Source organism: Myodes glareolus, chromosome 14 (assembly GCF_982192425.1).
Source record: "Myodes glareolus chromosome 14, mMyoGla1.1, whole genome shotgun sequence".
Classification (NCBI taxonomy): Eukaryota; Metazoa; Chordata; class Mammalia; order Rodentia; family Cricetidae; genus Myodes; species Myodes glareolus.
In genome coordinates, this window is record NC_142039.1 from 78440587 (window position 1) to 78466349 (window position 25763).

The following is a 25763-nucleotide window of genomic DNA, read 5'->3' on the forward strand; positions in this document are numbered from 1 at the left end:
TCAGCCCATGAGGCTGTATGTCTCAGCGGGTCTTCAGTATATGTCAGAATCCTAAAGACGTAGGCTCTAATGCCAGTGAAGGAAATGGACTTGCTAATGAAAGCAAGCAGGCAAAGAAAGCAAGCTTTCCTTACAGGGTCTGCACCCACTTCAAAGGATTTCATTAAGAAAAAAATCCCTCACAGGTGTTTCCAGCTGCTTGCGTTTCAGTTAATTCCAGATACAGTAAACTTGACAACCAGAATAGCCATCATACACCGAATACTTAGCTAGGTTCCCAGAACTAGGTATGGTTTCCCTCTTGCTGAATGGGTCTTAAGTCTAATTAGAGAACTGTTGGTTATCACCAATGTATGCATGTCACTATTGCACCCTCAGAGCTGTCACGTCAAACTCCAACCAATAACTCTCTAGTCTGACATGTATGTACTCAAGGTGGAGAAGGCTGCACGCAAGATTGACATTAACCAATGATTGATTTACAGGTTTTGAGAGTTGTCAGCTGTGCCATTTCCCTGGGGTGTGGGGTGAATCCTAGCAACAAGGCAAAGATCTGGAGCATATAAAGAAACAAAGCACAGTGATTAAGGACCAGGCAGGTAACAAACATGTTCTTAGTTTTGCTTGCTCAGGCCTAGCATGCTTCAGACACTAGGTGTCAGCAGAACACCTTGCCTTTCTCTGATCTCTCTTGTCAGTCAGTGACAGTCCTCTCTTTCTCTCTCTCTCTCTCTCTCCTTTAAAATTAAGTGTATTTTTGTTTTTTGATAATTTCATAAATGAGTACTATATTTATATAATTTCCCCCAACTCTTCCCGTATTATTCCCTCTTAAATTAATGACCTCTTGTTTATTATTGCTATACATATATGTATATTTGCATGCATAACTGTACATATAGTGTATGTATAGATATACATGAGTGTATACACACACACACACACGACTAAGTTTATTTAGTGAGGCTTATGTATAGGTGTGACCACTTGGAATTGGATAACCTACCAGGGGACTTATCCCTGGAGAAAACTGATTTTCCTCCTTTCTTAGAACCCTCCTAGTCACTGAGGCAGGTCTTACTTTGTAGTCTGGGCTGGATTTGAACTTCTTCTGCCTTTCAGCTTCCAAAGTTCTGGGATCACATGCTGTACGACCTGTTAGTGGGCTGATTCTTTCTGTCTTAAAACATAAGAAGTTTCTCTTTCCTTTTTTTTTTTTTTTAAATGAGTTTATATATGTTCGGCTCATGATCCTGGCTACTAATGAACAATAAGAGGAAAGACTTCAGCAAAGATATGGAACTCACAATATTGCTTGGGACAAACTCTTCAAAGAAAATAGTCTTGTCTAATTCCAGCACTTGGGAGTCAAAAGCAGGTGGATTGCTGTGAGTTTCAGGTCAGCCTGGTTTACATAGGGAATTACAAGCCAGTCAGAGCTGCACAAAGTGACCCTGCCTCAAAACAAAACAAAACAAAAAAAAGGAAAAAGCTCTAATTTTATGATTTTATGAGTAAAAAGAGAGGCATGGTAGTGGACACATTGTTTTTCCTCTATTTGTGTGTGTCTTCATATATAAAATTATAAAATATAGTGTATCAGTTTGGATACCAATGCCACATTTTTCTTAGTTCTGAGAAGTAACTAGCTTATGAAAGCTAAACTCAGCATGAAGTCAAGGATGGTCTTGAATTCCTGGCCTTCCTCCCTCTACCTCCCAAGCGCTGGAAGAACAAGGAGACACTACCTCATCTTCATTTTGTTGTTTTAATTTAAGGTTCCTCCTCATACTGTGGTCCAAACTTGAATTTTCCGTTTTCCTGATTTAGCCCTATGGGTAGTGTGAAAGCTTTTACTTATTTCACACCCGGAAGTAGAGGGTCTCACAGTCATTCCATAGGATCCAGCCTCATACTCTGTTTAAAGGTTCTGTTTACTTTGTGTTTGAGACGGTCTCACACTCTAGCTCATGCTGTCCTTGAACCCGTGGCAATCCTTCTGCTTTAGTCTCCTTAGTGTTCGGATTGGAGGAATAAGCCACCATCCCTGGCACACTCACATTTCAACAAAAACACACGAGGGTGGTACTTTCTCTGCATCCTCCCCTCCCTCTCCCCCTCTTCTGTCTTTCTTGAGTTCTCAACAGTTTTACTTTGTAAGCACTTAACCATGTTCTAACTAGCTTCATACTTGAGATCCCCTTAGCCTCGTTCTGCTGGGCACTGGAATTATAGGCAGGGCAACCACAACCAGTTTATCATCTACTGTTCTGACAGCGGTCATCCTAAAGGGTCTTACCGCGGTTTGATTTCTTTTCTCCTAATTAGTAGGGATCTTAGTCGTCATTTCACATGCTTGTTGGGCATTTCACTATTATTTTAAGACAAGGTGTCCTAGTGCAGGCTGCCTTGAACTGACTATGTGGATGAGACTGACCTTGCCAAGTATTGGGACTACAAATCCCAGGTAAGTGAGACCAGTTTATGTGGTCCTGGGAACCGAACCAATGGCTTTGTGCACTCTAGGCAAGCCCTTCACTAACGGAGCTTCATCCCCAGGCTTAGTAAATTATTTTAAAAGGTATTTGGATTCACGATGCCCATTGGAGAGACTAGAGGTCCAAGTGATTCTCCACCGCTCAGCTCTGGCCTTGTCTCCAACGCTACCTTGAGTCAGTACAAAGAGCTCATCCGCAGCGAGAGGCAGAGGGCATTCCCGCCATTGGGTACTGGGCCGGCTTCTGGGTGACCCCGCTCGCCCCACCTCGCTAGCAGAAGCCACGCCCCTGAGCGCGTGAACGCGCCCTTTACTTGCGTGCCCCGGCCCCTGCCGGCCTCACGCAGTCGCGTTTCTTGTCACGTGGCGCCGTTAGGTCATCCGCGGGAGGACTGCTGAGAGTTCCCGGAAAGGTGTTGCCTAGCCGGGGATCGGATTCCTGACAGAGCTCAGCGCGGGTCTTTCCGGTCACGTGCTGCACGGAGCCGCTGCTAGGCTCGTTATTGCTAGGCAACGCTTGCACGCTTTTTCTGCGCTGCATCCAAGCAGTGGAGGATCTGGGCGCCGCGGGCGGACATGGACCAGTACTGCATCCTCGGCCGCATCGGGGAGGGCGCCCACGGCATCGTCTTCAAAGCCAAGCACGTAGAGGTGAGGCCACGCTGCGTTCCCTGTGCCTCAAGCCGCGGACTGCGTCCTTTCGGTGCTGAGATCTGCAGGCCTCGGGGGTCTCTGGATGCTTGTCCGGGTCCCATCTGTTGTGGTGACCCCGCTTCCAGCGGCGGGATTGCGGGAGCGCGTCCTCTGGCGGGCGGTTTAGATATTCCCGACCTAGGGGCAGATCTCTGTGGGTATCTTGTTCCCTGTGTTTTCTCTTCCTGCCCTTCCTTGCCGAAGGTCTTCTGGCAGTATCTGCACTCTTTACTGCACAGACTGGAGAGATCGTTGCCCTCAAAAAGGTGGCCCTGCGGCGGCTGGAGGATGGCATTCCTAACCAGGCCCTAAGGGAAATCAAGGCTCTGCAGGAGATCGAAGACAGTCAGTATGTGAGTGGGGCTGGGATCTGGTGGACAAGACGATGGGCGACAGGTTCCAAGACAGCAGCTTCTCGCCCTCTTTCACTGTTTTCCATCCTTACCTTCCCATCCACAGACACTTTGAAGGATTCCCTTCTAATCCTCACTGCGCTCCTACCTGCTTAGCCCCTATTTCTCTCTCCCATTGACTCATTGCTCATACACTCATTCATTTTTTTCCTCTTTAAATATTTTGTGATTTTCACTCTCCTTTCCTTCCTGTCCCCCCTTCCACCTCCCTGCTTTCTTTCCTACGCTAGGCAGGTGCTGTGCCACTAAAGAATGCCCCCAGCCGTACGGATTTCTCAGTAACTTGTACTTGTTCCGCGGATGTGTTTAAAGGCTTTAGGAGTGGTCACCCTGAGTTCTCCCTGCTTTTCAAAGCAGGTTTCAGGAATTTGTTAAGCAAGGGGGATGTTTCATTTTCTTCATCACTTCGTGGGTCCTCAGCTATCCAGTGAAGGCTTTGGGTTGAGTGTCACTGGCAGTCTTCCCCTGGAGGCTCCTGAAAGTTCTGCGCTGTGCACAGCACTAACGACGCTGAGGAATTGGTCCCAGTCTGTTTCCCGAGAGCATGTGTGTAATGGAATCAGTAGGAGGGGACAAGGCCACACACCTGGTGTATGTATGCCTGTGCGCCAGTGTACTGTGAAGTCTGGTGGTGTGTGTCTCAGGACCTATTGGAGCAAGCTGGCTCGTCAGACCAGCGTATTTGGTGAAGCTCTAAATTCAGTAGAGGCATTGCCTCAACAGGTAATGAGGAGAGCAATTAAAGACTCCTGACTTTAGCTGTGATTCTCCACATGCTCATGCACGTTTGTACGCACATGCATCCAAACACAAAGACATGTTAAAAAAATAGTAGATTTGTCCTCAACCTTTATCATCTTCTTCATTTAGTACTACTTCTAAGGTTTCCCTGCAGGGACAGTGTTATGTTAATGTTTTACTCTTGGATTTTTTGGGGGCCCACCACCTAGCTCCCAAATAAATCACACCTGGAGGCGTATTCTTAATGAGGAATGTCCAGCCTTAGCTTGGCTTGTTTCTAGCCAGTTTTCCTTAAATTAACCCATCTATCTTTTCCCTGCGGGTTTTTTTTTTCTTTTCTTCTTCGAGACAGGATTTCTCTGTAGCTTTGGAGCCTGTCCTGGACCTAGCTCTTGTAGACCAGGCTGGCCTCAAACTTACAGAGATCCGCCTGCCTCTGCCTCCCAAGAGCTGGGATTAAAGGCCTGCGCCACCACTGCCCGGCTCCCTCTGTTTTATTTATTTTTTTATTTTTATTTTATTATTATTATTATTTAATCTTCTGTATATCTTTCTTTTCTTCTTACTCCATGGGTGGCTGGGTGGCTGGTCTCTAGTGTCCGCTCTCCTTGTTCTCTGCTGCTCCTTCTCCCTCATTTCTCTTTTTATTGATACTCCCTGCCTGCCAGCCCTGCCTATCCTTGCTGTGCCTCACTATTGTCCATTCAGCTCTTTATTAGGACCATCAGGTGTTTCAGCAGGCAGAGAATCACAGCTTCACAGAATTAAACAAACATAGCATAAACAAAGGCAACACATGTTAAAGTAATGTCCTACCGCAGGCTAGCTTCCATAGAGGTTTCAGGAGCACAGGACAGAGCAGTGTTCATCAGCTGGATGGTGTGGTTTGCACTTGTAGTCCCAGCACTTAGGACGTGGCGACAGGAGGATCCAGGTCAGCTTAGGCTACATAGTGAGTTCAAGAACTTTCCTCCCCACTGTTCCAAAAAGATACTTATTTTCTTGTCCCTCTGTCCACCTCTGCTAGTCTTAGGACCTTGTTCTTTGTGCTTTAACTGCTCAGACCTGCTCCTTGACGTCTGTATAACTGACTCTTTCCCAGGCCTACCCTTGACCAAATTCCTTAGAATTAAAGTATACTATGTCCTCCGTTCTCTGACAGTCGCATTGCCGTCTGTCCCTGTATCTTCCAGAACTAAACACATATCCCCTTTATTATTTGTGGGCCATTTATCCCCTGTTCTATAAGCTCCTCAGAGTCCGTGCATTCTAGCTCAGGGCTCTGTACAGCCTGGGCCTTAAGTCTTCAGTTGCTACTGTGTGTGATGTCTTCACAGTCCGAATACCAGAGAAGTGTGATTCCTGGTTCTGCCCCTATGGCGCTGGGATTTAGTATTCCTTTAGGACATGGTGACAGTTGTTATTTGAGTGTGCCTCTATTAGTGAAGAGTTAGAGTGAGGACTACCTTCTCTCTGGACAACAATGCACCATGAGCCCCGAGCTCCCTGGCTGTCTTTGCTTGCCTGGCTACTCTGTCAGGGCAAGGGCGAATGGTATTGCTGCTGGTGGGTCGGGAGGTGAGTCTAGCGCCATGGTTCTTAGCCTTCCTAATGCTGTAACCCCTTAATATGGCTCATGTTATGGTGACCCCCAGCCAATAAATTATTTTTGTTGCTATTTCATAACTGTAATTTTGCTGCTATTATGAGTCATAATCTAAATATTTTTGGAGATAGGTGTTTGCCCAAAGGGGTCGAGACCCATAGGTTGAGCACCTCTGGTCTAGAGGCTGATAGGATTTTTCTGCCCTCAGGTGGTACAGCTGAAAGCCGTGTTCCCTCATGGTGCAGGATTTGTGCTGGCCTTTGAGTTTATGCTGTCAGACCTGGCAGAGGTGGTGCGCCATGCCCAGAGGCCCCTGGCCCCAGCACAGGTCAAGAGCTACCTGCAGATGCTACTCAAAGGTGTTGCATTTTGCCACGCCAACAACATTGTGCATCGGGTCAGTACCTACATGGGCTGGAGTGGGCTGGGGTGAGCTCGTCCTTGAAGAGGGTCTTCAGGTAAGTAGCCAGGGCTGTGGCTCTAGAGGAGATGGAGCTGACTGCTTATCTCCCTGTCCCAAAGCCCTATGGGTAGAGGGAGGCTGATGCCCCCTTTTGCATGCACAGGACCTGAAACCTGCCAACCTGCTCATCAGTGCCTCAGGCGAGCTCAAGATTGCTGACTTTGGCCTGGCCCGCGTCTTCTCTCCAGATGGTGGTCGCCTCTACACACATCAGGTGGCCACCAGGTAATGAGGCCGTATCCCTGCCATTTCTCTCATGGGGGAAGAGACATCTTTGCACCTTCTGTCTGGGCATGGGTTGTGAGCTTCTCATCAGACCAGCTATCCAGCCGTGATCTCAAACCCTTTTCCCCTAGGTGGTACCGAGCTCCTGAGCTCCTGTATGGTGCTCGGCAGTATGACCAGGGTGTCGACCTATGGTGAGACGCTGGGGTAGATGAAACAATGTGCACCTGCTATAGGGATGTTTGGGTTTGTTGCGGGGAGGTTAGGGCAGTGATAGTCTCAGGCGGGAGGCGTCTGTTGGGGGGAGGTTAGGGCAGTGATCGTCTCAGGCAGGAGGCGTCTGGGTAAGGTGGTCTAGGGTGCAGCTCAGGTGTCTTGACTTGAGGATGAGACAGCGGTGATCTTGAGTGAGGCTTGTGCCCCTAGGTATGAAGGCTCAGCGTTTTGGTGTACTAGTTTGTGGTACAGGTCTGAGATTTGGGTTATTTTGCATTTCTGCCCCCCAAACTGAGGAGGAGCTGGGTGTCCCAGGCACCCGGCTCGAAGTGTCTTGGAGCTGTCAGGAGCTGCTCTCTCACTCGAAACCTCTGGACCTTGACCCTGACGTGAGGTGTTAGAGCTGTCGTGGGTGGCGTGATCACCCATGTGCGAGAGTTCCAGTTGCTTACATCTGTATCCACAGGGCTGTGGGCTGCATTATGGGAGAACTGTTGAATGGGTCCCCCCTGTTCCCGGGAGAGAATGACATCGAGCAACTTTGCTGTGTGCTTCGCATCCTGGGCACACCGAGTCCTCGAGTCTGGCCGGTTAGTAGCAGCCATCCTGGGAAGGCGTGGGATTGCTCTCTTCCCCAGTAGGAAGTGACTTCTACCCATGCAGGTGTACCGGGGCCCCAGCTTTCCTTGACTGCAGAAGGGCCAGGTCTTGTCTGGGTAACATCTCAGCAAGCAGGGCAAGGGGCAGGCATCAGGGTGAGAGGGGCTAAAAGGAGGGCATGTGAGAACGGGAAAGAGCCTGCATCAGGAGTGGTGGGGTGGGGCCTGCTCTCATCGCCTCTTCCTTCGCTGGGCTCAGGAGATCACAGAGCTGCCTGACTACAACAAGATCTCCTTCAAGGAGCAGGCACCGGTGCCCCTGGAGGAGGTGCTGCCTGATGCCTCTCCCCAGGCCTTGGACCTGCTGGGTCAGTTCCTTCTCTACCCTCCACACCAGCGTATTGCAGCCTCCCAGGTAAGCCTCAAGGTTGTGGTCACTGTTCTGATACTCTGTCCTCAGGAACTATGGGACCCTGCCCACTCGGGGACTCTCAGAGTCTGTATGGACTGGAACCCTAGTCTTCCCAATGGGGTGTTCTTCGGGAGAGTAGTCAGTGACCTTTGCCCTCTGTCCATCTCCCTCGTTGGTGGTTCCATCTTACAGCTGCAGGTGTTGAAGGTGTGACTGTTGTCTCCTCCCCCCTCATTGCTCTTTATGTCCTTATCCCTCCCATGCTTGCTCCTTGCCTTGGGCTTGTGCCCCTGTGTCCTAACCTTTCAAACCCTGCAGCAGCTCCCTGGTCTTTAGCCGTCCTCCCCAGCTCTATTTCTAACTTGTCCTGGGAGACATAGACAAACATCTGTTATAGACACTGCTAATAAATCTGACCTGAGTCTAGATACAGTCTCAGGTATTTTCTGGGACTGTGAGTTTCCTTCAATTCCTGAGTCTTTAAGGAGCCTCCTGCCCAGGGAGAATGTTTCAACTGGGAGGAAATAGCTACACATCAAACTATCGTTGTTGGAGATATTCTTGTACATCCTGCCCCTTTCTTTGGTTTATGTTCCAACCCCTTCCTCTGTTGGCAAGACTTTTAAGTTCACTGCCATGTTCCCAGCCGCTGGGACAGTGCTCCAGACAGACACAAAGGCAGGATTTGCTGAGCCAGCTGAATGATTCTGGGGGCAGGTAGTGACTGGATTTCTTCTGCTGCCTCTTGTTTGCTACCCTCAGGCCCTTCTGCATCAGTACTTCTTCACAGCGCCTCTGCCTGCCCATCCCTCTGAGCTGCCAGTTCCTCAGCGCCCAGGGGGACCTGCACCGAAGGCTCACTCAGGACCCCCTCACGTCCATGACTTCCATGTGGACCGTCCGCTTGAGGAGTCACTGCTGAACCCAGAGCTGATTCGGCCCTTCCTCCCAGAGGGGTGAGATGCTCACCTAGTCCTGCCTGCTTGCCCCAGGAGCATCTAGACAGCCGTTCCTCTGCTTCTTCCTGATTTGCCTCCATAGCCTCCCCATGGAAACACACACCACACTTCATCCTACTCCTTAGCCTGCTTGAGGACTGGGCTTCAGGGGCAGAACCATGAAGATGTCCAGCTCAGCAGAGAACGAGACTCACATAGCCTTCAGAAACGGCTAGCTGTGTCCTTTCCCAGGGCCACCACTCCGTGGTGTCCCCACCCTGGAGATGGTTCTCCAGGCTCTGTCTCCCGTTCAAGTCCATTGCTGTTACAGCAGCACCTGGGGAGGCTCAAGAGTCAGCTGTCATCATACTGGGTGCACACCTGGGAAGGCAGGCTTGCTTTGGTTTGGTTTCCAGAGCACTCTGGACCAGGATTTGAGATTCATATAAAAACTTTGAGTGTTTCTGCCTGTTTCTATTAGGGAAATTGACAAGATGGCCCCTTAATTTATAGGGGTCAGTCACCCAGAAGGTGCTTCCAGTCAGGGCCACTTTGGTCCTGAGGCCTCCTGTGCCTGTCATGTGACTTGAGTGCTTCTTTGGGAGTGAAGGGTCCAGAAGTTGAGGCCCAAAGATGAACAGTTTTGCTTCCAAAGCACATTTTCCACATGCTGGGCAGTTAGTTTTTCTGTAGGACGAGGGTAAGCCGGAGGCTGCCGTGCACATTTGAAGCAGGCATTCCTGGAATTCATTTAGTAAATAAATTCCAGTGTAACTCAGTCTGCTTGTTGATCTTTATTTTATAGTAATATAGTAAGATGAGTCTAAAACAATGATTCTCAACCTTCCTAATGCTGTGACCCTTTAATTCAGTTCCTCAGGTTATAGTGACCCCAACCATAAAATTATTTTCATTGCCACTTCATAATTGTTAATGAATTATGATGTAAATATTTGATATGCAGGATATCTGGTATGAGATCCATATGAAAGGGTCATTCGACCCCCAAGGGGTCACGACCCATAAATTGAGAAGCACTGGTCTAAAAGAATACTGAGATGTCGAGGACCAAGAGGAGGAGCAGACAGAAGAGGCGGACTTGTATAGCGGATATTAAGACTTACCATATGGTTATGTAAGGACTAAGACAGAATATTGTTTCAGGAATAGATTAAATAGAATCTTAACTATCCATTATTCAAATATATAACAAAATTTGCTAGTGACTTTGGGATACACCTGTAACCCTAGCGCTCAAGGGTCTGAGACAAGAGGTTTCCTAAGAGTGAAAGATCACCCTGGGCTATAGTGGAAGATCCTGTCTGAAAAAAAAAAGTGTATGTGTGTATATAATATACACACATAGGAGACACATTATATTCTTAAAATGTTTATTTTAGTCCTAACATGTATTGGTAGTTGTGTGAGTATTGGGGACACAGAGGTAACTAACAGATTTACACCATGCTACTCTCAGGAAATCCTGATGTCTTCATAACCCAAACTCCGTTTATTTCTCTGATCATGTCTGCAGACTCTTAAGAGCTACAAGAAACTAATGGGTGACAACTTGTGTCTGGATGCTGTTTGGAAACAAAGGTACAGGATGATAAAAATGTGGTCCATTTGTTGATTTACACATCGGTGCCTTCAGTGATCTCTGCAGAGCCTTTTCTAACTCCGCATCGCACAGTGATAACCAGGCATACAGGGAAACATTGAACAGCAGAAAACCAGCTCTGGACTCACCAGATAGTGCAGCTACCACACTTGGTACTAGGTAGAATCCAGTGGGTGGTATTGAAAGTCATGTAATAATACAACAAAACACAAATATACAAGCCTGTAGTAGGATGGTTTCCCTTCCCCCCCCAAAAAGATTTTGTTTGGCTTGTTCTTTTCGAGATGAGACAATGAGCCTGACTTTGAGTTCCCTTTGTGACTGAGATGACCCTGATGCCTCCACTTTTATTGGGATTACAAGCCTCTATTACCACACTTTACTCGTAGTAATTTGAATGCAGAGTACGTATTCTAGCTGGAACAGAGGTGGTTACTTGTATTAAAAAGGGAGAGAAATGGGTATTTTCAAGAATAGAATTATAAATCAAACTTTTACAAGTAAAAGAATTTAAAAATGTGGTATAGTTTGATATCAGAGTAGGCAATTACTAGGGATAAACATTAAACTTGCATGAGATGGCAAAAATTGCTACATATATATGCACACAATACAGATTTTTTTACTCTTTTGATACTGAATCTTCTGTAGCTGAGGCTAGCATTAAACTCATTATATATGCAAGGCTAGCTTCAAGCTCACTGTGTAGCCCAGAATTACAGAAGCCTGCAGAGTCCAGCTCTGTAGACTTCCTCCAGAGTTGAGGTCAGAGGCCACTGTGTAGTGGAGGGGGTTAGCATAGCTCTAATCTGAGGGTTTTACACAAAAGGCTCACAGCGCTGTTCCAAACATGTCTCTATTCTACCTTTATTTTAATTCTGTCCTAATTGTCTATAATTTCTTAGCTCTAATTCTCTGTCTCAATTCTAATTCCAATTCTCCGTTACAAGTCTCTGTTCCAATTATTTTACATTTCTTTTTTCTTCATTTTCCTACATTCTCTATACTTTTACATTTCTGCCAGCTTCTGTTTGCTCTCTTAGCTTTTATAGACCCACAGAATCTTGTAGTCTTTACCTCTGAAGGTCACATACCGTTTCTTAAGTAAATGATAAGAAACAGAGTCATTCCAACAACTCAGAATGCAATAAATCCAGATAGTAAGAAAAGAGCACTTTCTTTCAGTTAACTCCCTAACTAGTGGACTGCAAACCGCAGCTGTGAAAGGAGAAGTCTTTCTTGTTATTCATAGAGGTAGCCTTCCAAAACTAATAAGAGAAATAAGGAAATTGTGTGTTATATCCTATACTTTGTAAAAAGATTTTATTTATTATGTTCACAGTGTCCTGTCTGCATGTATGCCTGTAGGCTAGAAGAGGGAGCCATATTTTACTACAGATAGTTGTGAGCTACCATGTGGTTGCTGGGAATTAAACTCAGTGTCTCTGGAAGAGTTCTTAACCACTGAGCCATCTCTCCAGCCCCTATATCCTATACGTTTGATTGTATAAAACATCTTAAACATTTTGTGATCAGTAGTCATAAAGTCCAGGCTTTCTGGGACTGGGGACCTGTTTGTTTACAAATGTTTTATAGAATCTTTCTTCTGTGGTGTCTGAACAAAGGTTGAGGTTAGGAATCGGTGCAGTTAATTATTGTCCCTGGCACTCCAGTTAAATCACTTTACACTATTTACCTTGGCTCAATAAATCATACAGCTGGCTACATGTTCTAGTAAATAAGATTGTATTCTTTTTTGTTTTGTTTTTCAAGACAGGGTTTCTTTGTGTAACAGTCCTAGATGTCCTGGAACTTGCTCTTGTATACCAGGCTGGCCTTGAACTCAAAAAGATCCCTCTACCTCTGCCTCCCAAGTGCTGGGATTAAAGGTATGCACTGCCACCGCCCAGCTAAGATTGTATTCTTTTGATAATAGTTTATCTTAAAATCCAATTAGCAAAGCACCTGGCCTGATCTAAAAGCTACTTTAAAGTTAAATCAGTTGGTAGTGTGTGGCTGTCTTGGCAGATGGGGAAATTACAGCTGTTTTCTTAAGCTGTACTCTAGTTCGGCTCTTAATGGAAACTTAAAACTCCTGACTTGGGTAGCATTTCTTTGTTTTATTCATCAAAACTCGGTATAGGTTAACAGTATTAATATTAATTGGACAATACAGCTAAGGCAGAACCATCTTCTTGACAATCCACAGATAGAAATGCCCAGTAGATCAGGAATGTATTTATGTGATACACACACACACACACACACACACACACACACACACACACACACATATACAGGCTAGAGAAAGAATCCATTTAGCACATTTAAAATTATAGGGAGAAAAATCAGATATTCTGGCGTCTATATTTCTTGCAGGTCTTGCAAGGCACATTTCCTCCATTAGAAGTTAATTCTGGTCGATTGACACCTTGAATATTAATTGCTCCTTCTGTAATAAATAATGAAGGCTCTCAGCCAGAATGATCTCAAGCTCATCCTGCTGCCAGTGCAGGTGTGAACTACTGATTCTGGATTCTGCAGTGCTGAGATTGAAACTAGAGTTCAATGTCCAGTGCATGCTGGACATTTCAGCCCTTTGAGGATTCAACAAGGCCTTAATGTGGTGTAGGAGTCCGTCTGTCTATGTTTTACTTTCATTGGTTAATAAAGGAACTGTTTTGGGCCTATAGCAGAGCTGTAGGGGAACAGAGCTAGGAAGGGAAAAATAAACGGAATGCTAGGAAGAAGAGGCAGAGAGAGACACATGCCGAATCTTTGCCACTGCCATGTGAAAGATTTGCCTGTGACTTGGTTCCTAGTCTCTTCATTGCCAACCTAGGCACTAAGGATGAGATTCCAAAGCTATCTGCCATCTTCCACCCCAGCCTGGCCATGATACCTCTTTCATTTGGGAATTCTTTCCTTCTGGAGGCCCGGAACTCCACCTCCATCTACTCAGCAGGTGCACCTGGTCCAGTCTAGGTTTCTTGAGAGTATCCCCGTCTGTCCTCAGCAGAAGGTCAGAGGTTACGCTTGGGATTGAGGAAACTCTTCAGTGGAGTCTTTCTCTGAATGGAACTTGAGAGAGGGACTGGAAGAGTGGCTTCCCTCCTGTGATAGGAGCAAGCCTAATATTAGGCTTCAGGGGTAAATGAAGTTCATACAGAGGAGAATAGAAAGGAGAAAGAAAGTACTAATGACTTTATGTGCTTATGAATTGCAGGAACTTTTTATAGCGGGAGTGGGTCTCAGTAGTAATAAGGATCTAAGATGGGAGAAAAAAACAGGGAAGGAGGTAGGAAGGGAAGGAGGGAGGCAGAGGGAGAGGGAAAAGGGGGCATAAACTAGCTGACCTCTGGGGCTTCCCCCTGGTTGCTTAGAAATAGTGTCTGCCTGATCATCAGCTTCACACCTTCCTCTTCCTTCATTTTCTGGAGCAGAGGGGCTTCATACAGGTTGCAGATTTGCCTATGACTCCTCGTCTCCACTGGTTTTATGTCACTCTTCCTGGGGATATAAGAACAAATGTCTACACCCCAGATAGGGAACCAACAATAGATACAAATATCACCAAAGTCCTCAAAGGGAATGGTGTATTCTTTTAATCCCAGCACTTGGAAGGCAGAGGCTGGCAGATTTGAGTTGGAGGCCAGCCTGGTCTACATAGCAAGTCTCAGGACACTCAAGCGAAGGCAGTGAAAGACAGCTGGTGAAGATGGAATTGAATGAGGGAGCCATATTCCAGCCCCAGGAAGCAGCAGAACTTGGCAGCTTCAGCATGTGGTTCTGGGTTTAGAATTAAGACTAGAAGAAAGGAATGGAATAAAGCCACTAAGGCAGGCATGTGTCAGGGGTGGCCCTGAACGGAGGCCTAGAGAGGCCATTGGGTGAAGCTGTGAAGTTGAAGTCTTGTCTTGGAAATTTTAGAGCCATGGGATACCTGCTGAGGAGAGCAGGGGGTGGAATCAGCCCAAAAGAAATAAAGATGAATGGAGTTGGAGACCTAAAGAGTATTTTGACATCAGATACAGAGTTTGGAGTTTGCCCAGCTGGTTTTTGGCCTTGATTTGCTCCAGCATTTCCTCATTGTTCTCCTTTACCTATGTTTTGGAAGGGTAATGTATATCCTGTGCTTTTGTATGTTGGAAATATGTCATTTGCCTTTTGATACTGATTTTTATAGGGGAATTACAGTTAAGAGATTGCCATGCATCTCAGAAGAGACTTTGAAACAAGTTTGAGACTGTGATAGACTGACTGAATGCATTTTTGCATTATGACATGGCTATAATCTTTGGGGGCCATAGAGTTGAATGTGGTGGTTTGAAAGAAAATGACTCCTACAGGGAGTGGATTAGGAGGTGTGGCCTTGTTGGAGGAAGTGTGTCATTGTGTGTGTGTGTGTGTGTAGCTTTAAGGTTCCTTTTGCTCATTCCCCTCAGTGTAACTTTCAGAGCACTTCGTGTTGCCTGCACAATGTAGGACTCTGAGCTACTATACAATGTAGGAACCTGAGCTACTGCTCCACCACATCTGCCTGTACACTACCAGTGTTCCCCATCGTGATGATAATGGACTGGACCTCTGAAACTAAGTGAGCCAATTAAATGTTTTCTTTATAAGAGTTGCTGTGGTCTCTTATAAAGGGCGGTGGTGGTGCATACCTTTAATTCTAGCATGTGGGAGGCAGAGGCAGGCGGATCTCTATGAGTTTGAGGCCAGCCTGGTCTACAAGAGCTAGTTCCAGAACAGGCTCCAAAGCTACAGAGAAACCTTGTCTTGAGAAACAAAAACAAAAACAAATGGGTGAGGGGTTATTTACAGAAGCAGAAATGACTCGAAGACTCCCCAACCCACTCCAGAATGGGTGATAGCTTGTGAAAGTTGAAAAGCTGGAGTGTGATTCACAACCTTTGGGCTGCTCACCTGGTCAGAGATTCTTCTAGACAGTCCAGATTGTCTGGAGTCTCTTAGTCTTTTACAGTGGATGTATGCTTGAAGACAAATGATGCCTAGTGAATCTGCCTGGTTTTAGGGACCTGAAGCCTTTGAATTGTTTACTTCTTGAGCTTAATTGATTCTTGGCAGGATGGATTGTCTTACCTCCCCCTCAGAGCATCCTGTGTTTTTACAAGCCTCCCTTCAAGATGGAGGGTTTTATTTTGGAGGAAATTGCTATACAATCACCACTAATTTGGGGCCTTATATAAGATTCTGAAGCAACTTCCCCTCCTACTTCATCCTGGGGTAACCCTGTGAGATACAGAGAGCTAGCTTTGCTCTGCAGCCCAGAAAACATAGTATCAAGTCAGGAAGAGGACTTAAAAGCAGCATATGGGGCCAGGCAGTGGTGGTGCACGCCTTTAATCCCAGCACATGGGAGGCAGAGGCAGGTGAATTCCTATGAGTTTGAGGCCAGCCTGGTCTACAAGAGCTAGTTCCTGTCTCAAAAAAAAATAAATAAAAATCAAAAACAAAACAAAAACCAAAAAGACCAGCATATGTATGAGAAAGTTAAAGAGCAGGGAGCGTGGAATATTCATTGTCAGGCCCTTGAGGTTCACGGGGAAGGCAGCCTCCTTCCACAGTCTTTAGAACTTTGGGATTTTCTCTAATTTTGAGATTTTTCTGGTGTGAGGATGGTGGTGGTTTGGGGGACAGTCTGACCCTCTGAGATCCTCCTGAATGTATCTTTTCTGTACCTGTCCTGATGCTCCCTGTCGTGACATGAATCTACGGATGGGTTGAGATTGGCCACTTCTGTGTCAGCCAGAAATAAAGGAAGGATGTATCTCCAGAGTTGGTGCAATTTTATTAAACAGCAAATACAATTTAACACTGATTTACCATGGATGACAATTCCTGTTCCTCGATGATGGATTCACAGGCAGATGAAGCGAATGTGGAGTTTCCAGCTGTCAGGAGTCCAGCTAAGGTAATGGGGGCTGGCGGCAGAAAATGCAGGCAGTAGATGGCGCTATTGGCTTGTGTGACATAATCCATGGTGCATGCTCTACAAAATTGAGTAACTCATGGAGAGGAGGGAAAGGAGCAGAGGAAAGCATGAATTTCTAAAACTCTCTGAGAGGTCCAGAGGACAGGAAGTCATTCCTCGTGCGCTGAATCATGTGACTTGGATAGGCACATGTAACATGACGGGCCGGCTTGTTCGGGTATTGTCCCGCCCGGTACCCCACAGCTGGCAAGTCCCAGAGAAAATCAATCACACAGAGATCTCTATAAGTTATAAAGCTGATTGGCCCATGAGGTCAGGCTTCTTATTAGTCCTTGTAACTTATATTAATCCATTATCATTATCCATGTTAGCCACATGGCTCAGTACCTTTCTCAGTGTGACAGCTCACATGTTGCCTCTTCGGTCCTCTGGGCAGGAATGGTAGAGGGAACTTCCTGCTTCCCAGAATATTCCTGTTCTCATCGCCCTGCCTCTACTTCCTGTCTGGTTGACCCACCTATATTTCCTGCCTGGCCAATCAGCGTTTTATTAAAATACATGATTGACAGAATACAGACAATTCTCCCGCACCAGGCACAGCCAGAACAGAACAGTTTCTACCTCAGGCTGCCCTCCCAGAGACAGGGATCTCTAACCATCAAAGCCGGCTACTACCTTCAGGATAAATTAGAGTACTGTCCCTGTGATGAGGGGACCTTGTCAGACCTGGTCAGCCCAGAGCAGTGGAGTTGATCATTTGAAGGGGTAGGGGAGAGGGACAGTAGGGTAAAAGAGGGATGGGGAGGGGTTGTGGAAAACTAACCTCAGTGCCTTAAGGAACAAATACTTATTTTATTATTATTATTATTATTATTTTATTTTATTTTATTATTTGTCCTTAGGGACAAATACTCACTACGGATCATCCGTGAGATAGGGACTTTGCCAAGAACATAAAAGCCACTCACATGATGGGTAGATCACTGCTGGGCTACCTTCCACTCTGAAACATTGTGATTCCTTTTGAGTTTGTCTTTTTCTTGTCCACGCCAGCCCTCCCACCATTTCTGTTTCTCTTCACACTGGGGATTATTCCTGGTGGTCTTTTTTTTTTTTTTAAACAGCCCTTTCTTTTTTGTGTCTGATGCCAGCAGAGGTCAGAAGGGGACATCACTTCCTCTGGTGCTGCAGTTACAGATGGTTGTGAGCAGCCATGTGGGTCCTTTGGAAGAACAGCCAATATTCCTAACCACTGGGCCATTACTCCATACCTGCTTGTGACAGTCTTTAGAATTTTCCTGGAAGTTGTCAATGCCAGGATCATTTGTTTCTGCTCATCTTATTTAGGTCTTGGAGAAACTATGATCTAGCCCAATGTAATAGTAGCTCACCAAAGAGCAGCTATGCTTACCTTCTCTTACAGGATCATGACTTTATACCTGTGTACTTTTTAGTATCAATCCTCATTCATGCATGCTTCCCAGGATCACATCTTCACACATGTGTACCTTCCAGGATGATTTCTCATACATGCATATTTTCCAGGGTTATGGCTTCATACACATGTACCTTCCAGGATCATTCTTTATACACGTGTCCTTTCCTGGATCATTCTTCATACATGTATTCTTTCTTGAATCATTTTTCATATGCACATACATTTTAGGGTTATATTTTCATGTGTGTGTACCTCCTAGGATAACATCTTTGTTTCCTTACTTACCACTTTGGAGTGAGAAATATTTTTCTACTTTTCCACCATGACATTTATAATGGAAAATGAGGAAATGGGGCTGGGTATGAGGCTTTGTTGGTCCAGTGCCTACTTATCATCCACAAAATCTTGGATTAATCTGTAGCACTACGTAAAGTGAACCTGCTAGTGTATACCTGTAATCCCAGCATTTGGAAGGTGGAGGCAGGAGGATCAAAACTTCAGGGTTAATCTTTGGCTACATAGAAGTTCAGGACCAGTCTGGGCTACATGAAATTATCAAAATAAATAAACAAAAGCTAAATCTAGATGACTGTATAGAATAAAATGTTTCTTGCTTATAATACACTGATTTAATTATTCACAGCACCTGTTGTGTGTGTGTGTGTGTGTGTGTGTATTTATATACAAAAATGTATACAGGTGTGTGCACCCATGCTGATCATGCAGAAGTCAGAAATCAACATTGAATGACTTTCTCATTACTTTCTACCACGTTCCTTTTGAGATAGTGCCTTTCCCTGAACCACATAGCTAGACAGACTAGGCAGCAAGCTCTGGGCTTCCTTTGCCTCCATCACTCAGTTCTGGGCATAGAGACACATTATCACAATTGCTTTACAAGGCACAAGGGATCCAAACTCAAGTTCTTTCTAATGCTTGCAGAGCAAGCTCTTAATGCATTTATTAGTGTGATGATTTGGCTATCATCTTTCTTTTCCATCAGATGATACACTGTGAGAGAAAGAGCCAGTTCAGGGGTCTCCCACTGTACTGCCCTACCCAGCACAGTCTAGTGCAGAGAGGGAGCCCAGTATGTTTGAATAGAGTACAAAGCCTTGGCTATGGCTTACACAGTTTTCTGTGGCTGGGCTTGGACCCTTCAATTTCACCACAGTCTTTGGGAATAACTGTAGAGAAGTGGATGCCTGGACAGGATCCTGGGAAGTGAGGTTTCCTGAGGGCCAGAGCAGCTTCATATACTAATCGGGTACTCACTAGGAAGTCTGGCTTTATTTTTACATTTAAAAATTTTTTATTTAGTTTTTTGGTTTTTTTAGAGAGGGTTTCTGTGCATAGTCCTGGCTGCCCTGGAACTCACTCTATAGACAAGCCTCTCCTTAAATTTACAGAGATCTGCCAGTTTCTGCCTCTTAAGTGCTGGGATTAAAGGTATGCATCACCATGCCTGGCTCAAGTAATGACTTTATTTATTGTTTTAAGCTTTTTATTTTATTTTATGTGTATGACTGTTTTGCATGTGTGTGTGAGTGTGTGTGTGTGTGTGTGTATATATATATGCAGCATGTGTGTGCCTGGTGCCCTTGGAGGTGAGCAGAATGTGTCAGATCCCCTGGATCTAGAGTTACCCATGGTTATGAACTACTATGTGGGTGCTGAGAACTGGACATAAATCTTCTGCAAGAGCAATTACTTAACCCCTGAACTATCTCTTGAGCCATCCCCCATGTTTTAGACAAAGTCTCACTGTGTAGTCCACACTGGCCTCAAACTTGTGATCCTTTTGCATCAGCCGCACCAGTGCTGGCATTTAAGGAATGCAATGTCACTCCAAGCAACATTAGGAAGTTTTGATCTACTGGGTACGGGGGAGGCAGTAGTGACACAGACAGACACAAACCCTGTTTCCTGAGTTTACAGTCTAGAAAGGGAGATAGACCTTTTTGAGATACATCCAAATTTGAGTGAACAGACATCAACCAGGGTGAGCGGGCATCTCAGAGAATGTCCACTAGGGAACAGTCTGAGTGAACACTGATGAATATGGGCAGCAGGCTTCTGACCCTTCATATCCGCATCTCCAGTGGTCAGAAGAAAGAGCTAAAAATTGTCATGCAGAAAGTTTGAAAAGCAGAAGCTCTTATCAGCTGGAAACAGTAGCCCTTTGAAAGCTTTCACAGCCGGCTTAAATTTAATGGCCCCATGGATGATCCCATTTAAGCTGTCAATGACAAAGGCCTTATGAACTTTGCAGGTTACAGGGAAGCAATTATCACCATCATGAGATGTCTATGTGTGTCTGAAAAGCAATTTGACTTGCTTTTTATTTTTTGTTTTTGTGGTACTAAGGATCAAACCCAGGGCGGTACTCACACTGAGCTACATCACAAGCTTGGAAAAACATTTTAAAGCCAAGCAAATGTCGATCAAAGCAGGGTGTTACAAAAATGTCAACTCAGAATTTTAATTTAACATAAATAGAGAATTGTTGTAGGCATATATTTTTGGCCACAAAATATAGATTCAAATTTTAGTTTGACTCTTGGCTCTGCGATTTTTATTACTGAACATACTTATCCCTCTAAACTTATTTTTGTCTTTCTAAAGGAATGCTTAGGTACAATTCGAATGGTCAATGTTATTTTTTATTTTTTTATTTTTTTTTAAAAATATTTATTTATTTATTTATTATGTATACAATATTCTGTCTGTGTGTATGTCTGCAAGCCAGAAGACGGCACCAGAGCCACCATGTGGTTGCCGGGAATTGAACTCAGGACCTTTGGAAGAGCAGGCAATGCTCTTAACCACTGAGTCATCTCTCCAGCCCTCAATGTTATTTTTTAATGTATTGTTTTCAATTTACACAGGAGATTTTGTCTTTTTCTGCTTCCCATGTAGATTAGATCCATGTATGTCTCTCTTAGGGTCCTGTGTAAGTTGGAAGCATGGGGACCATGGGAAAGGGTTAAAGGGAAGGGGAGAGGCAGTGGGGGAAGCAGAGAAAAATGTAGAGCTCAAGAAAATCAATTAAAAAAAGAACATGATTTCTGGGAAACAAAAAGGAAGAAAATTGAATCCTACAAATTGTCATCTAATTCCCATATGTGCACCATGGCATCTTCTCCCCTGTTTCTGATTAATATGAAAAGAAACTGAAAGAAAATCCTGATATTCATAATGGATGTACAAAAGGACAAAGAAAATCAAAGCAATCTTGAGCAAAAGAGAATCATAAAACTTTATTATTATTTTTGAGACAGAGTCTCTTTGATAGACCTGGCTGTCTTGGAACTTGTTATGTAGACTAAACCGAGCTAGAACTCAAAGAAATCTCCTGGCTCTGAATGCTGGGATTAAAGGTGGTGACACTACACCTGGTTTTAAGTCAGGCTACAGAGAAATAGGCAACAAAAATAGTATTGGAAAGCTAGCGTGCTGGCTTACACCTGCCACTGAAGCACTTGGAAGGCTGAAATAGAAGGCTCCCTAAGAATCTGAGGACAATTTGCATGACATAGTAAATTCTAGGCAGAATGGGCTATAGAATGAGACCCTATTTCAGACAAATTGACAGACAGACAAACCCTTAAACAAACAAACAAAATGAGCAGCAGAAGCAAGACAATATTGGCACACAACAAATACATAGACCTAAGGAGCACAATGAACAGCTCAGACATACTTCCAAGCATCGTTAACTAACTGGTTTCCAACAAAGGTTGCAAAAAATATGCACTAGAGAAAAGACAGGCTGTTTAAAAAATTCTACCTGTGGGCAGAAGATGAGAATTGACACTCTACTTCACAGTATGAACACAGAAATACTCATACTATTAAAAAGCCAAATTAAGCCGGGTGGTGGCGCATGCCTTTAATCCCAGTACTTGAGAAGCAGAGGCAGTCAACAACCAGGACTGTTATACAGAGAAATCCTGTCTCGAAAAACAAAAAACAAAACAAAACAAAAATCAAATTGAAATGGACCAAAGACTTTAACATAAGACCCCAGACTCTAGAGGCCCAGGGGGTGGGGGTGGGGGTGGCACACACCTTTAATCCCAGCCACTCAGGAGGCAGAGGCAGGTGAATCTCTGTGAGTTTGAGGCCAGCCTGGTTTATAAGACCCCCAGACTCTAAAACTATTAGAGAAAAATACAGGAAGTAGTCCCAGCTTTTAGCACAGGTGACGATTTCCTCAGAGCACAGAAGACAAAGCAGGAATTGACAAGTGGTGTCACATCCAGTTAAAAGCTTTTGCACAGCAAAGGAAGCAGCAAACAGAGTAAAGAGAAAGTCTACAGTCATGGAAATATCTGCCAGCTACTCATCCAACACAGGATTAATATCCAAAATAGGGAATGAACTCAAAAGATTTAGCACCCAAACAGCAAGCAGCCTAATAAATACCAAGCATAAAAAACATGATTTGAATAAACACTTCTGCAAAAAGAAATTGTAAAGGGCTGATACTATATGAAAATTGCTCAGTATATCTGGAAATGCAAATCAAAACGTAAGAGACAGCGAAACATCTGAAGACTGTGTTAAGAGGATTCACGGCCAACCTCACTGGGGCGACTGTTGACTGGAGACACCTTTCATTGTCACGTGGGTCTCTTCTTTCTCAGAGTGGGGTCGTGGGAGGGGTGGGCAGAGCTGGGAGGAGAAACACAGGATCTTTTTTTATTTTATGCCCACCTCGTGTGACAGCTTGCTGCTCCTGTATTCTCTCTAGTAGTGCAGCCTCCTATAGTGTGGGCAATGATCTGAGGGTCAGAGGTACTGCTGATTTCCGTGTCAGGCTTGGGCTAGAACCCCTGACCATGTTTTGAATTTAAAGTTCTATCAGAAAAGATTACAAACTAATGATAAATCTTCTGAAGGCACAGATGCTTTAATAACTATTTCTGAGATTTATGTTCAGAGCAATTAAGGAAATCTGTGAAGTATGAACGTTAATCACGGGGTGATTATTTGACATTCGAGTGTGCTGTTAGTGATTGGGGCTTGTGAGCTGAGGATGTTTAGTGGACTCCTAAAAGCAGTCTCATCACACAGAATTCAAAATTTGTGGAAAAATCAGAGATTTAGAAAACCAGAGATGGGTTTTTCTCATTTAAGATACTTCTTACTTGGGGCTGGGGAGATGGCTCAGTGGTTAAGAGCATTGCCTGCTCTTCCAAAGGTCCTGAGTTCAATTCCCGGCAACCACATAGTGGCTCACAACCATCTGTAATGAGGTTTGGTGCCCTCTTCTGGCCAGCAGACATACACACAGACAGAATATTGTATACATAATAAATAAATAAATAAATAAATAAGTACATATTTAAAAAAATACTTCTGACTTAACTGTTAAAATGTTACTGGGACATTTTCCCTTGCTAGTCTAACCACTTTATTTATTTGTTATTTTTTGAGATTTATGTCTTTTTATTTTACATGTTTGGATGTTTTTCCTGCATGTGTGTCTGCACACCACACATGAAGTGCTCAAGGAGGACAGATAAAGGTGTTAGATCCCTTAGAACTGGGGTTACAGATGGTTATGAGCCACAACCCAAACCCAATTCCTCTGAAAGAATAGTCAGTGTTCTTAACCACTGAGTTTACTTTGCAGCCCCATTTAACCACTTTATTATTCAACCCAATTCAGTTCTTTAACTATGTATACAAAACAGTTTTATCACCTTCATAAATAAGAAATTTTTTTAGCTTCGAACATCTTTGTATCAATTTTTGTGGGAGTTTGGAGTTTATTATTTGATAAAATAATTACTGGTAATTTTTCCCCATTTGGTAGCTTATTTTTGTGTCTGGTTGGGGTGCTATATGTTATCTGATTGAGGTTGGATCTCAGGAGAACGTCAAGGCCCTTTGGTAGGATATTTTTGTGTCTGGTGGAAGTAGCTGCTATATGCTATCCGTCTGAGGCTGGATCTCAGGAGAACACCCAGACCCTCCAAATTCAGCAAGTGGAATCTGAGCTCTCAAGCAGCCAATTCTGTTCTGCTTTTCCTTTCTTTTTTCCAGTTTTTCTTCTTTATTTCTGTATTTATTTAATTTTTTTAAGGATGGGGTCTTATTCCATAGTCCAGGCTGGCCCAGAACTCACCCTGGAGCCCAGGCTGGCTTCAAACTAGAAAAAAATCCTCCTGTCTCAACCTCCCATGTCTTCAGCATTCAACTGATATACATAGACCTCACTTAAGCAGAAGGGCAAGATTCTGACAGTGTTATCCCAAAGGACCAAGAGGGAATGCTTAGAAAAATGTTACAAATAGTTTGCAAATGAAAGTTGGATTAAAAAAATGAAAAAAATATGGCTTTACTGTCAAGCAATGAGAAAGCGCTTGGGGAGAGACTGAAACTCATGTCTTCTGATATCCATACCGACCGCGTCCAGTGGAGAAATTAAGTAGTTCAGGAAATAGCCTGACAGAAAATGACCACCAGAACTTATTTTATTATTTATTTGGAGTCAGGATCTCATATAGTCCAGGCTGGCCTCGAACTTACTATGTGTCCAAGGTTGACCTTGTAAGCCTGATCCTTCTGCCTCTCTCCACCTCCTGGGTGCTGGGACTATAGCATTGGCCACCAATATTGATTTCTGTTGGGGACGGAACCCAGGATTTTATGTATCCTAGCAAGCATTCCCAGTTGAGCAACACCCCTAGTCACCATTTTGGGGTCATTTCTGATAGGAACTTGCCCTTTTCCAGCTTGTTCTCTTGATTATCCAGCATGGCTAGGCATTCTTGGAGCCTTCTTGGTGGTGAGGAGATGATTTATTTTCACTCACAAGTTAAACTATTTTGAAGCTCAAATGCGTAGTCAGAAAAGCCCCAGCTCAGGTACTTCAAGATAAATGATTACAAGAGTATTTAAATTTTTTACTTTTTAGATTTCAGAGTAATAAGAGCATTGGAAAAGCCCCAGTATTCAGATCACTGTTTTTTTTTTTTTTTTTTTCTTTAAGGGGGCTCCAGGAACTGAAGGAAGTGGAAGGTTACTATAGTTACAGCTAAGGTAACTACAGTTCTGGGTCCTATTTGGAAAAATCTTCCTTTGCTATCAATTTTTATGATCATATATAAGCCGATTGGTTATTTTAGTAATATACAGTGATAACAGGAACTGAGTAAGGAGTTCTTCTGGAGCATTTGAAATCCAAGGGTTGATGGCATTCTGTTCTTGTTTCCACAGCAAACGAGGCACTATTAATGGCCCTGGAAAGCTGCCCTTTGCATTTAACACTGAGTTCATTTGGTGCAAATAGAAAACCTTGAGGACCCTTCTTCCCAGAAGACATCATTCATTATGCAAACACAGTGTCTTAGTTGGGTTTCTATTGCTATGAGGAGACACCATGACCTCAGCAACTCCTGTAAAGGAAACATTTAACTGGACTGGTTTACAGTTCAGAGGTTTAGTCCATTGCCTTCGTGGCAGGAAGCTTGGTGGGACACAGGCAGACACAGTGCTGGAGAGGTAGCTGAGAATTCTATATCTGGTTCGGCAGGCAGCAGGAAGAAGACTGCACACTGGGCCTGGTTTGAGTATCTGAGACCTCAAAGTTCATCCCCAGTGACATACTTCCTCCAATAAGGCCACACCTACTCCAACAAGGCCACACCTAATAATAGTGCCACTCCCTATGGACCTACAGGAGCCATTTTTACTCAACCCACCACCATACAGAAAGCCCCTTTCTTGTTCTCTCTGGCTCTGGCGGTCATATATATAGCTATGTAGGTGGCCCATATCCAGCTGAGCCAACCAGGCAGCCTTTGGCAATCAGAAAGATCTGGAGTCATTTTTAAAACTTCAAACTGTCTTCAGATTTCCCATCTGTTCAGAATCTGCCCTTGTCTCCTATTTAACTGTTCTTTGTTGTTTCAGCTACTGCTTTGAGTAT

The 25763-nt window shown here is 44.4% G+C and overlaps 1 protein-coding gene across 1 annotated transcript; it reads left to right on the forward strand.

Moving 5' to 3' along the window:
* The first annotated feature begins 2867 nt into the window (after positions 1 to 2867).
* Positions 2868 to 15049, forward strand: Cdk20 (cyclin dependent kinase 20). Its single transcript, XM_048447588.3, has 9 exons — positions 2868 to 3148; positions 3430 to 3543; positions 6159 to 6347; positions 6517 to 6638; positions 6770 to 6832; positions 7321 to 7444; positions 7713 to 7868; positions 8628 to 8821; positions 10338 to 15049. The coding sequence occupies exons 1-9, from the start codon at positions 3074 to 3076 to the stop codon at positions 10360 to 10362; spliced, it is 1062 nt and encodes a 353-aa protein (XP_048303545.1). The 5' UTR covers positions 2868 to 3073; the 3' UTR covers positions 10363 to 15049.
* The last annotated feature ends 10714 nt before the right edge of the window (positions 15050 to 25763 follow it).